The sequence below is a fragment of the Hordeum vulgare genome, chromosome 7H (assembly GCF_904849725.1).
Source record: "Hordeum vulgare subsp. vulgare chromosome 7H, MorexV3_pseudomolecules_assembly, whole genome shotgun sequence".
In the NCBI taxonomy this organism is placed as follows: Eukaryota; Viridiplantae; Streptophyta; class Magnoliopsida; order Poales; family Poaceae; genus Hordeum; species Hordeum vulgare.
In genome coordinates this window covers 593,004,838-593,018,840 of record NC_058524.1, presented here as the reverse complement: position 1 = coordinate 593,018,840, position 14,003 = coordinate 593,004,838, and the positions used below count along the sequence as shown (strand labels likewise).

General features: G+C 48.3%; 1 protein-coding gene across 2 annotated transcripts; it reads left to right on the top strand.

Annotated features, from left to right (window-relative positions):
• Positions 1–1,406: 1,406 nt before the first annotated feature.
• LOC123412093 (cold-responsive protein kinase 1-like) lies at positions 1,407–5,622 on the top strand. Of its 2 annotated transcripts, XM_045105039.1 has the most exons (7): positions 1,407–1,707; positions 3,416–3,659; positions 3,762–3,877; positions 3,957–4,167; positions 4,257–4,494; positions 4,759–4,909; positions 5,027–5,622. In XM_045105039.1, the coding sequence occupies exons 2-7, from the start codon at positions 3,590–3,592 to the stop codon at positions 5,393–5,395; spliced, it is 1,155 nt and encodes a 384-aa protein (XP_044960974.1). In that variant the 5' UTR covers positions 1,407–1,707; positions 3,416–3,589; the 3' UTR covers positions 5,396–5,622. The 2 variants fall into 2 exon arrangements, with proteins under 2 accessions (XP_044960974.1, XP_044960975.1); XM_045105040.1 differs by lacking the exons at positions 1,407–1,707; positions 3,416–3,659 and having other exon boundaries at positions 3,777–3,877; positions 3,968–4,167.
• Positions 5,623–14,003: the final 8,381 nt, after the last annotated feature.

The window sequence follows — 14,003 nt, the reverse complement described above, 5'->3', positions numbered from 1 at the left end:
TAACAACAATAAGTTAAGTACCTACACATTGAGGTGTTGAGTTGCTAAGCGTTTGATGCAATTAACACCTCATCTAAGCACATTTAGAAGAGGTCTAACTACTGACCCCTCAATTTTCGCAACAAAAAAATAAATTATATAGGGAAAACTCTATCGTTCAACCGGCGGATCTGCGCGATCCATCCACCACCTGCTCGTCAGATCCCGCCATCGCAATCGTCTTGACTTTTTTCTGAAACTGGAGCGTTGTTTCCGCAACTGGAGCGTTGTTTCAGAAAAATACCCAGTCCATGTCTCCACCTCCGCCTCGGCCCGACAACCCTCGCCGCCGCCGGCCTGCTACGGCTCGCCGCCCTCCGCCGTCGGCCTCCGGCGTCGGCCTGCCCGCGGCCTCGCGTGCCCTCCGTCGCCGCCCCTGCATCGGCTCCGCCTCGGCTCCGGCGACCTCGCCCGCCGCCTGCTTGTTGCCGCTCAGCCTCGCCGGAGCTTCCGTCGTTGCCATGGCCTTCCCCGCCCTGCTCCCGGCCCCGTCGGCGAGCTCCCGCGACCACGGGGCAGCCGCCTCGCCTCACGCGGCCAGGGCCAGCCGCCGTCGCCCACACCGCCGGAGTGCTGCGGCGTCCCAGCCCGCTCTCGGCTCTGCCGTAGCCCCTCGGCCACGCCGGCGAGCTCCCGCAACCAGGGGGCTAGACGCCTCGCCGCCCGTCGCCCCGCACCGCCGTAGCGCGGCCCCATCCCAGCCCGCTGCAAAAAATTCCTGAAACATGACCTTTGTTGCAAAAAATTCTTCCGCAACAGCACCCATGTTTTGCAGAAAGACGAACATTTTTTTTCCCTGAAACAAGCAATTGTTTCTGAAACTCGACCGTTGTTTCAGGATTTAATGGATCCAAAGTTTATTTTTTGCAACAAAGCGATTGTTTCTGGAACTCGAACGTTGTTTCAGGAATTAAATCAGGAACGGATCGGACGGCTATGGACGAGATCGAACGGCTGTGGAGGTGATGGATTTTTAGTAAATATCCACCGATGAATTGGTAGCAGCCCCGTTATATAGACCCCTCAATGTTTCTTATCTTTACCGGCCACTGATTGCCTGTCCTTTTCAGGAAACAGCTTGCCAGCGATAGCAAAAAAGGAATCGATATGGCAGCGCACAGGCGGGCGCAAACCTTTCCTCTTTTAAAAATAAAATAAACCCTGCGCGCGTAAACCGGATCTCGGCCTTTGCCCCGGTCAACACCCGCGTCAACCAGGCAACCAAACCCAAGTCGCCAGCCCAGGCCCAAAGCCCAGGCCCTCCACTCGCGGTCCGGGCCACCGGGGGCCGGGGCGGCTTACGAAGTCAACGACCTTGACCGCGCCGCGGCTCGGTCAGTTAAAAGACACGGCCTCGCTTTCTTCTCCCTCGTTTCTCGCTTTCGCATTGGAGACGAGAGAAGCCTCAGGCCGCCATTTCCACCCCCTCCCCTCCGCTCGCCGTGCGCCGCCGCCCGCTGACCTCTACCGGAGCTGGGAAGGCTCCGGAGAGCTGCCATACTGTGATCCGCCGCGGGCCGGAGCATCTCCGCGTCGGTCGGCTGTTCGGCGGGTTAGTATTAGCTCCGTCGGTGCGCCGGTGGGGTGGAGGTGGAAGCCCCCCGTCGGGCACCGCGCCTCGCCGGGACCGCCGGTTTTCTCGGCCCTCCCTCTCCTGCCGCGGTTCAGGTCAGCCTCGCTGCTTTTTCATGGATCATCCGATCGAAGAGTCCTAGATTTCTTCCCTTCCCTTGCTCTCTGTCTCTCGTCGCGCCGTTTCTTGAAATTACTGGGCGACAGAAGAGAAGGGGGATGCAGAGAGCCGGCAGCTCGCGATCTGATTAGAGCAAATAGCCGTGGAAACATGCCATCAACTGTAGTAATCGGCCTTAACTCTGACTATAGCCCTTGGTATTGCTTGAATCGAATGCCTGTGGGTGATTCCGCTGACATACATAGCGATAGAGTTTCAGTAACAATTATCGGCGTCCTGTTCTTCAGTAACGCACAATTGCTGCAACTTTCTGTTGGATTGTGATAGGGTGTGAGGATCCGTGCGAGCCCAGAAATGTCAGACATCGAATGCTACATGACTGGCGGGAGATACGGTGCCTGGGAATCGATTGACCCGGCCAGTCTTGCATTGCTAGCAAGCCTCCAGAAATCATTTAGATGACAACCCATACATAGCCTGTGCAATACCATGTGCCGGCTGCAACCACCCTTCCTGCTTCAGATTAACAAGAAAGCCGTGACGTGGTCTGGGTGCGCAATATCGTCTTTGTTTACTGTTGCAGTCCAGTAGCGCGTCTTCTCGCGATCTCATCCATTGTTTATTCCGTGGAAAAAGAACATGTATGCGGGTTTAGGTTTTGTCCTCAAGCTCATAGGATATTTGTAGGAACCGATCATGACATCGATGCCTGTCCAAGAAAGGTATAACTAGTCAATCAAAGAGACTATTTGGATGAGAAAAGGAGTTGTGGTGGCCTGACGGCCTTGGCCGCTACCTTTGTTTATGCATGCCATCACATACCACATCTCAAGTTGCAACGTACCAAATCAGTGATAGTTGGTTGTTAGTTAAAACTCCACTGCCTATGCAAAGCTGTCTGTCAATAATGTTTATGATGGGTAAAACTCCAGAAAGGTTCAAGTTTGAGTCTAGGTGAAATGCTTAAGTGGCTTTGCTGCTCAATTCAAGTTTGAAGCAAAGCAATTTCAATGTAGGTTTTGACTTACTGGGACATAGGATCCCCACAAATTGCTGCATAATGCAAACTGTAAATAAATATACATTTCACTATGATACACCTAGCAATATAACATATACAAACCAGTGGTTGTGATTGCAATTTCTTATAGAACCCACAAATCTGGAGCATTTCTCTCTGGAACAGCTTCTCTTCCTTTTCCCCCTCAATTGTTAAATTTACCCATAGTTCATGAGCTGTTAGTGTGTCTGAAACTTTTGCATCAAACTATAGCCTCTCAGTTATCGTGGCATCGAACTAGCCAAGCAATATTTGAACTTGAAGTTTGTGTTTCAACTTATTATTATAAAAATTGTTATAACTATCATGGCATCCGAGTCAAACTACATGTTAATTACTAGGTTATTTGCATGGTCTCCAATGTTACTTCTGACCATTGATTTATTTGAAAAATATGTTCTCTTTTCTTAATGGATCTTATCAACGAGATGCTGTCAATTATTTCTACATTGACAGTCAAACCTAAAAATGTTTGAGAGATACGGATTCTAAAACGACATGTATTTTGACTAGTAGAAAGTAAGTTTATCTAAAAGGGAAATCTTGAATTGGACATGTTATACATGCTACTTTTCCTAGGTAACCAGAACCTGTGTAATGTGTTCCTGTTCTCCACGTTTCAGGATATATGATTGTTGTTGAAGGCCAATGATCCAGGATATGATTGCTGTTCTTGAACTCTGAAGGATGATATACTATGTGCCTGTGATTAGATTGATGTTAAACTGATATCTCTATTAAGTGAACCACAAGTACAGAGGTTTATATTGTAGCTTGAGAACTGAAACAACTTGGTAATGAGTTGTTTTTCTCACATTTTCAAGCGGACAAGGCGGGGTGAGCAACAAAACGATTCATTCAATGAAGGTATTTGCTCTCATGCCTACATTAGTCACCATAGGGAATATGATATCACTTTCTCACCTCATCAATCTGCCTTCTTTTGCACTTACATTTAACATTTTGCAGACCTCCCTGGTGTTCAGAATATAACGAGATTCAGCTATAAGGAGTTGGATAGGGCAACTGCAAGATTTGACCAATCGAATAAGATTGGCGAGGGAGGTTATGGACCAGTGTATAAGGTAATACCCTATTTATTATGTATGGGATGCCGGACTTAATTATTGCAGGTGTTAGAAAATAGCTAATTTGCCATTTCAGGGAACACTCAGGGACGGAACAACTGTTGCAGTAAAGGTGCTCTCTTTGCAGTCTAGGCAAGGCGCGAGGGAATTTCTTAGCGAACTTATTACGATCTCTGATATTTCCCATGAGAATCTTGTCAAACTTTATGGCTGTTGTGTGGAAGGAAGCCACAAGATCCTTGTCTATAATTATCTTGAAAATAATAGCCTTGCACAAACCCTTCTAGGTAGATTCTCATTGCTGACCCTCTATATTCCTTTGTTCCTGGAAAACTTTCAGACGCCGTAATCCTTCTTGGTTCTTGACATTTTCTAGGTTCTCGGCATAGCAGCATCCAGTTTAATTGGAGAACTCGAGTAAATATTTGCATTGGTGTTGCCCAGGGGCTAGCATACCTCCATGACGGTGTCCGACCTCATGTTGTCCACCGGGACATCAAAGCTAGCAATATACTTCTCGATCAGGATCTTACCCCGAAAATTTCCGATTTCGGCTTGGCGAAGCTTCTACCTTCAGATGTATCACATATTAGCACAAGAGTCGCAGGAACGCTGTAAGTGTAAACCTTTTAATTTAACCTGTCGGTTTTGCTATATGCTTACTTGTGTTTTCTCATTATACTGAAATGCTAGCTTGTCTGGTCCTTTGAACTTAGTGGGTGATAGGCTCTTGTCGATGTAAGCAAGGAATGCATGGGGATGCTGTTTGTCAATAAGCACATTAAGATTGAGAGGGGGGGGGGGGGGGATGAAAATATGATATGGTCAATTAGGTATCCCCTCTGTTGCTTTTGCTCACTGTAGTTTGTTGGCTGCAGAGGTTACTTGGCTCCCGAATACGCCATCCGAGGACAAGTGACCCGGAAATCAGATGTTTACAGCTTCGGTGTTCTGCTGATAGAAATAGTCAGTGGAAGATGCAACACTGATACAAAACTACCGTATGAAGATCAGATTCTTCTTGAGAAGGTAGGTACAGGACCCTGTTCTAAATTGTTCATCCTCGGCTTGTTTTACTTGGTGCTATACTAACTAATATACTATCACGAAGAGATTACTGATCACCAATCCTTTCTTCCTCTGCAGACATGGGCATACTACGACCAGGGGCAGCTGGAGGAGATCATCGACAGCTCCCTGGGCGATGACCTGGACGTGGACGAGGCATGCAGGTTCCTGAAGGTGGGGCTCCTGTGCACGAAGAACGTGACGAAACGCCGTCCCGACATGTCGACGGTGACCCGGATGCTGAAGGGCGAGGAGGACGTGGAGTCGCAGGAGATCACCAAGCCCGACGTGATCCGGGACTTCAGGGACCTGAAGCTGAGGAGCAAGGCCACGTCGTCGTCGCTGCTGACCTCCATCGTGGCGCGCTCCTCGCCATCGTCGTCGTCGTCCACCGGTAACACCACCCGCACCTCCATCACCTTCACCGCCATATCAGACCGACCCTGAAAGAAGTGGCGCGCGGGAGGGAAAACAGACACGAAGAGACTGCAGAGAAAACTGTAGATAGCCGTAGCGCAGCCCAGTTTTTTTTCCTTTTTTTATTGTGCTTGTATGGTCTGTGTGGTATAGTAGCCTTCATGCTTTAATTCACTTCACTTGATTGTTTCTCTCTGTATAAAAGGGTTATACCGATTTTTTATCAATAGAAACCAAGCTACATGTAGTTCACAGCAGAACCCTTCTCCCGAGGGTCATCACACAGCCTATATGCATCAGTTTTTTTTAGACAATCCCTTTTTTCTTTCTCTTTTTGAGAAACTAGAGACGATCCTATTTTTTTTTTCTTTTGAGCAATGAGACAATTCGTTTTTTTATGACTGGCTGAGACAATCCTATATGTATCAGTGCATTTTGACTCGGCATTTCCTATTTGGCGCCACAGGCGCCGGCACTTCTCTTAACAAGCACGTGTGGCGTCCGTAAATGGGCCAGCCCATCTAGGTGCCGGTTGATGATTTTTCTAAAAACAATCATTGAACATTTTTAAACATTGGTGATTTTTTTTAATATTCAAGGAATATTTTATAATATTGATGGAATTTTCTCTGAAAATCTATTAAACTTCTCTAAAATATTAAAAATCTATGAACTTTTTTGGATATCGATAAACTTTTTTGAAATTTAATGAACATCTTTTTTGAAAAATGGATGGATTTTTATCAAAATTGACGAACTTCTTTAAGGTTTATTAACTTTTTTTCAGTTGAATGAACTTTTTTTTAAAGTTTTGAAAATGGATGGATTTTTATCAATATTGATGAACTTCTTTAAGGTTTATGAGCTTTTTTTCAGTTGAATGAACTTTGTTTTAAAATACAAGAACTTTTTTGAATTTCTATGAACTTTTTTCAATTTAATGAACTTTTTCCAAATTGGATGAATTGTTTTTCAATTTCAGTGAACTTTTTTCAAATTGATGTGCTTTTTCAAAATGGATGGACCTTTTTGAAAGATATGAACTTTTTTTAAATGGATGAACCTTTTTCTTTATATCTGTAAACCTTTTTTGATTTCATATTTTTATTTTCGAACCAAATAAAAATCTAGGCATTTTTTACTAGACCAACAGAAAAAAAAAATAGATAAAAAAACTAGACAACATTTTAGGGTGTGTTTGGTAGCTGTTCCCATTCTAGCATAGTCGTTTCCCTTGGAGACATGTTAAGTTGAGACATGTTGTATGCATGCATGTGTGGTTGTTTGGTAGTGATGTATTTGTTGAAACATGTTGAGTTCAGATTGTGTTTGGTAGCCACTACGACGGGGTTGAAACATGTTGAGTTCAGGCGGCGGGATTGAAACATGTTGAGTTGAGGCGGAAGGGTAGATCGGCGGCGACGGCGGGGTAGACCCTGCTCCTCCACCACCGTGACCTCGTCGGATCCGCACCCCACGCCGCCTAGCGACCGGATCCGCAACCACCGGCCTCACCTAACCTGTATCCGATCCGGATCTAGGCGCCGCCGATGGCTACCAAACAATGAAGAGAAGGAAGGCGAGGTGGAGGGGCCAGTGTTCTGGAGGATCAGCGACCTGGTGGCATGAGATACAAGAGGAGGAGGATAAGCGGCGGTGGCCACACGATGGAGATCGGGGAGGAGGAGGAGGAGGAGAGAGGGCGAGGCCTCGGGGCTCAGGAGGGGCCGCTGGAGCTCGGGCGAGGCCGCCGGGGCTCGGGTGGGGGGCGGGAGGGCGAGGGCGAGGCGGTCGGGGAGTGGCGGGGCGAGGGCGAGGCGAGGCGAGGGTGCATGGGCTCCACATAGCACTCCTCAGCTCGCCTCCGCGGGGGTGTTGGGCTCAGCTATGCTGAGGCCCTTTTTTGCATCAGTTGATGTATGCAATCCTCAGCCCATACACTCTACCAAACAGCGAAAAGTGGATCGGGGAGGAAACTTTTAAGTTCACGCACCCTCCATGCCAGCGACGCTGCGGGCGCCGAATCGTTAACGGGCGCTTGCAGCGCTGCATAGGAGGCAGTATTCCATTTCGATCGCCTACGCCATCGGCCGAAGTCCAGGCCCAACGCACGCTAGGCTCGATGGGCCGGTCCTAAAAATAACGAGTAGTTACTCGCCGGGGGCTTTCTAGGGGACGTCCTATTTGCCGCCCGTTGCAGCAAATTGCAGGTGCAACGCACAGGCATGAGACTACATGGACCGACCGATTTCTCACTGTTCGCATCGTTTAGCAATTCCGGTGTTGCGTAGAATCCAACCCGGTATTCTTTGGTTTTGCGAACCTTCCTTTTCGAACAAGAGGTGAACAAGATTTGAAAATGGAAACAACAAATTAGAAAAAGAAAAAAAATAAGGAAAAAAGAGTAGAAGAAGAAATTCTGGAACATTTTTTAAAATCCCGCAACATTGTTTCAAATTCCGGAACATTTTTAAAAATTTGAAATATTTTTTTGAAAATCTGGAACATTTTTATTAAAATTCCGGAACATTTTTCAAATTCCGAAACATTTTTTCAAAATTCAGAACATTTTAGAAACAAAAACAGAAAAGAATAAAGAAAAAAAGAAAACAAAAAAAAGAAAAAACATTTCAGGGAATCTTCTAGAAAGTTCCCAAAACCAAAATAAATCGACTGAAAAAGTCTAGAAGGTTCTTAAAACCAGGATCACCGCTCACTGTGTGAAAAGCTGGGAATTTGCCTCAACACACGGCGAATAGCATTTTCCGCTTATTGACCACGAAGCGCGAGTCTAGGTCTCACTTGCTGCGAATCAGTAGTGGGCCAGCCCAGTAACTATGAAATAAATACATAAACAACGAAAAAATGATTTACTTAATATGTGACGTTCGAACTGTTCACGTTCTAAAAACAAATACAGTGTTAAAAAAATAAGCAATGTAGAAAAGTATGCAATTTTAAAACAAATGTTTTGTACCATAAAACAAAACGCATGTTATTACATAGATAGAAAAATATGATTGTGTATTTCAAAAGTATGGTTGTAACATTAAAACGAAAAGTTTATACCATGTAAAAAATGTTCCTATCATAAAAAAAACCAACGTGTACTGAAAAAAAAACTATTCAAAAAACATTCAAAACAGGTATTAAAAAAATCAAATCATGTATTAAAAAATGTTAAACGCGTATAAAATAAGGAAAATGTACAAGTACAGTGTTAGTGAAAAAATAGTCCTAAAAACATATATTTTGAAACTGTTAATCATGTATTTAAAAAAATTAAACATGTATAACATACATTTTGTACATGAAAATGGTATAACGTGTATGAAAATATAGACATGTGTTGAAAAATAAGAAAAAAAATGAACATTGAAAATGATAGAAAATGTAGAAAATCACATAAAAACCCAAGAAAACCAACGCTAAAACAGTGGATAACATGAAAAAATCAACAAGAAAAAAATACTTGATCCCAGCAGTAGTGGTGGGACGGTCCAATAGCCACCGCACGCGATTCCTAATGGAAAATAGTTGAAATGGAACATAACTCTCATGGAGCACGATTGTTATGTGTCCCTTATTGCAACACTTATGTTAGCTGAGAATGTAGCCGCCTCCCAACCTTGGATGGCGTCACCGCCACATCTTCCTCCACCACCTTGGTCATCCTCCTCTTCCCGTCCAATGACCTCATCGACGACAAGAAGAGGGGGAGCCGTCCGTCTCATTTTCTTTCTTTCTTGTGTTTTTGCTTCTCTCGCGACATCCATGAGGTGGTGGTAACGATGGCATGTTAGAATAAGGTCTTACTGTTTTCCCCTACCTTGACGACATTTGATCTAGCACCGACGAAGAGCCTGTGAGAGTTTGTGTCCACAGATTTGTTGCTTCCCTTTAGATCTTTGCAGTTCGTGTGTCTTTTAAAGTGAGATTCTGGATGGCTCTTAGTGTGGTTACCATACCATCTTCTTCTGTGTTGTTCTATGGATTGGCTTAGTTTTTTCAATCCTCTCTACTGGTGGTGATGGATTGGAAGTCTGTTCTGCATGAGGTGATGCTCCAGCCAATGCTGCTGCAACGATTTTTAGATCTCACTATTGCGGTCTTCAAAGCGTGATTTGATGAGGGTGTTCGCAGGTATCACTTTTCTTGGTTGTTAGTTCATTGCAATTTTCAACCTCCGAAGAGTGATGTACAATCGTAGGTACTAGTCTTCATTTTTCTGGATATTTAAATTGGACACCCCTACAATGGATGTTAAGTAGAATGGAAGCTAAAAGATATCCTTTTGGTGTCGTTATTAATAAAAACTTAACACAACACTCGCCCATGATGGGCACCCCTACTCGGGCATTGCAAATATGACCCCCTAATTGTTTGTGGACGCGCCCGGTCAGTGACCGGGCATTTTCCATAATTGGTCGTCCGCACAACCATTCCTCATTTTCTTCCTCATATGTCCGGTCTCTTGCACATAATCGGTGGAGAGGAAGAGAGAGAAAGAAAAGAATGAATGAAAAAAGAATAGGACGATACCTGCATCCATCAAGCCAACTCCAACTATAACTGATGGGGTTATAGTCCTAGGGTAGGGTCATAGGCCTGCCCTGTAAGTCCTACCCAAGGACTACCCCCCATAAAGGACAAGGCCCTTAGTCAGTTCCGACTGAACTAAGGAGTTTCCATCATCCAGTCGGTAACAGGCCCTCGACCACCCAATCGGAGACTAGCATTCGGAAAATATCAAACTAACCGACTGGATTCCATTGCGTACATCGTAACCCCCCTGGAGGGAAACGGTCGTACGTTTCCAGGTGCATTTATTAGCATTTAGGACGTGTGTTACCTGTAACGTAGGCATTCAATCGCCACTACTCCACCCCTGTATCAGAACCGTTGTGGAGGGCAGCGCACTCTATATAAGCCACTCTCCCCCGCTGGTGCAGGGGTTAACAAATCATTGTATTCCATATTCCACTCGACAACTAGTTCCCAGAGCACTGAGACGTAGGGCTATTACCTGCACCGTAGAGGGGCCTGAACTCATACAACCTCGCCGTAGCTGGGACTCTGCCCATCCTTTTCGTACCCTACACATCTACTGTCAGGCTTATACCCACGACAGTTGGCGCCCACCTTGGGGCAGGCGTCTAAGCGACTTCCGGCGAGTTTGCGACTACTTCCTTTCGTCATGTCGTCCGGTGGAGATTCGAGCATGGGTCATCAGATCTTCTTCGGCGCTCTCTCCTTCATCATCGACGATTCGGTGTGGCTTCGGGATGCTCCTCTCGACGTCGAGGCGCTTCCCCGTCGCGGGGCTACGCACTTCCGTGCCGGCGCCCGCGACATTCTTCTTCTCCAGCAGTCGGCTCCGGTGTCGACCTACACCGCCGTCACGCGCCGCAACAAGCGGTCCCACCATCCGCGGCTCCAGCGTTGGGTGCAACACGCCCAGGCGCGCCAGAACGCGTCTTCACAAGTGGCGGTTCTAGAGTCAGTTGTGGTTGCCCCGCCGTCCCAGCGCTCGGGCTCGGTTCCGACTGAGTTTCCTTCCGAGTACGCGGGTCGCGGGCCTGCAGCAGAAGTACACATGACCAATTCCCATGAAGATCCCCGTCAAGCTGGCCGGAACGAGCACGAGATCGGCGAAACGTCCGGCGCGCGTCGTCCGTCTCGCCGTTCTGCCAGTCGGCACACTCGATGGAGCAACGTGGAGCTGTTCCGCACACCTCTCCTCAACTTGGCCGCGGCTGCCAAGATAGCCGATTCCCTTCAGCCGACTGATTCAGAGGCTGGCAGGGGAATCAAACAAATCCGCGCCCTGTTGCACACGGCGCAGCAGCAAAATTCGGCGGTCTCCCAGTCGCACAACATGATCTACAATAGTTCTGTTCATGCGAATACGCATCGGTCAGTTCATAGCCCTGGTTCTCATCAGCGACACAGAGGAGGCAGTCGTTCCATAAATCCCGAAGATCGTCGCCGTTCACGCACCCCTCCGCGGGGTGGGCCCTACGGGCCCCGACATCATGATGATCGGCGTTCAGTCGGCAGCACTTACGACCCAAGGCCCGACGCAAGAGGGCATATCACCCAGCGGAGGGTCGACAGGGGCCGAGCCCACCGCGATGGTCACGATATTGACCGTCCGAGTGGAAGCAGGACCATCGTTTCTGGTCCCGAGTGTTTCAGTCAAGCCATCCTTTCGGCTGACATCCCTCCCAACTTCCGATTGGCGACGGGAATTAGCAAGTTTACAGGGGAGTCCAAGCCAGAAACTTGGCTGGATGATTACCGAGTAGCAGTCCAGATCGGAGGAGGAGACGACCATGTCGCCATGAAGCACCTCCCTGTGATGCTTGACGGCTTGGCGCAAGCGTGGCTGAACCAGTTGGCCCCCTCAAGCATCTACAGCTGGGCAGATCTGGCCCGAGCGTTCATCAGGACCTTCGAAGGGACGTGCAAGCGCCCTGCTGGCCTCGTGGAGCTCCAGCACTGCGTCCAGAAGTAGAATGAGCCCGTGCGTGACTTCATTCAGCATCAGACAACTCTCTACCACACGGTGGAGAACGTCACCGAGCATCAAGCAGTCTGCGCCTTCAAGGCAGGCGTGCGGTACAGGGATCTGTACCTGAAGTTCGGCCGAACAGGCGACATCTCCATGAGCAAGATGATGGAGATAGCAACACACTATGCAAATGGCGAAGAAGAGGACCGCATCCGAAGCGGCAAGCACAAAACAGTCGTTGATGGAGATGGGGGCAACACTCGGAAGCAGAAGCGGAAAGCTCCGACCGCTCCGCAAGCAGAAGCTGCAGCCGTAACCAATGCCAAGTTCAAGGGCAAAGGGAAGGCTTAGTTCACCCCCAAGAAGAAGCAGTTCAATAACCCCATCCTGGACCAGCCATGTCTGGTTCATACGAAGATGGATGAAGAGGGCAACCCCATATATGCGAAGCATACCACTCAACAGTGTCGCCTCCTGATCCAGGGGTTCAGCGAAGGGCAACCGAGTGAGAAGGACCATGAACATGATGAGGAGGATAAGGAGGATCCGTTCCCCCAAGTCCATGCAACCCTGATGATTTTTGCTGACGTTGAGAGCAAGGGTCGACTGAAGCTGGTGAACAGAGAGGTGAACATGGCCACCCCTACCAACCCCAAGTTCCTCAAATGGTCTCAGACTGCGATCACCTTCGACCAGTCGGATCATCCGACACATGTACCCACCCCGGGGAGACATGCTCTGGTCGTCGATCCGGTGGTGGAAGGAGTCCGACTGCGCAAAGTCCTCATGGATGGCGGCAGCGGCTTGAACATCATGTACGTCGACACACTCAAGGGGATGGGCATCCCGATGTCCAAACTCAGTGAGAGCAGCATGCAGTTCCATGGAGTCGTCCCTGGACGGAAGGCCAAGTCACTCGGCCAAATCGCGTTGGACGTCGCTTTCGGCTCCGACAAGAACTTCCGCAAGGAAAAGCTGACGTTCGAAGTGGTCGACTTCTAGAGCGCTTATCACGCAATTCTGGGCCGCCCAGCGTATGCACGTTTCATGGCCCGTCCATGTTACATATACCTGAAGCTGAAGATGCCAGGCCCGAAGGGTGTGATCACCATCACAGGCAATCGGCAGCGGGCCGAAGAGTGTCTACAGCAGGGATCAAGAATCGCCGACCAGCAGATGGCCGTCCTCGAGCTTGACGAGTACAAGAAAACAGTCGACCCCGCCGACCTGATGCGCTCGAAGAACCAGCTTCAGAGTCTGCATTCCAGTCGGCGGGAGAGACGAAGAAGGTCAGCATCCACCCGACGGACGCCACTGCTGCCCCGACGAACATCTCCACCACCCTCGATCCTAAATAGGAAGTCGAGCTCACCCAATTCCTCTGTGAGAACTGGGACATCTTCGCATGGAAACCCTCTGACATGCCAGGTGTACCCAGGGAGTTGGCTGAGCACCGACTGCACGTGGATTCCACCGCTCGGCCCGTCCGAGAGTGCCTCCGCCGGTCCGCCGCGCACAAGAGGAAGGCAATCGGGGAAGAGGTGGCCAAGATGCTGGCAGCCAACTTCATTTGCGAGGTTCACCACTCCGAGTGGCTCGCCAATGTTGTCATGGTGCCCAAGAAGGACAAGTCGCTCCGGATGTGCATCGACTTCAAGCATCTCAATAAGGTCTGCCCGAAAGACCATTTTCCGCTCCCCCGCATAGATCAAATTGTCGATTCGACTGCGGGTTGCGAGCGTCTGTCATTTCTTGATGCCTATTCGGGTTATCATCAGATCTGTCTGTATGGCCCCGATGAATTAAAAACAGCCTTCATCACCCCATTCGGGTGCTTCTGCTACATCACTATGCCATTCGGTTTGAAGAATGCAGGAGCTACCTTTATGCGCATGATCCAAAAATGTCTCCTCGACCAGATCGGTCGGAATGTGGAGGCGTATATGGATGATATCGTAGTCAAGTCGCGCAAAGGTTCCGACCTGCTGACTGACTTGGCAGAAACATTCGCCAACCTTCGTAGGTACGATATCAAGCTCAACCCTGCCAGATGTTCATTCGGTGTTCCCAGCGGAAAGTTACTCGGTTTCTTTGTTTCCGAATGAGGGATCGATGTCAACCCCG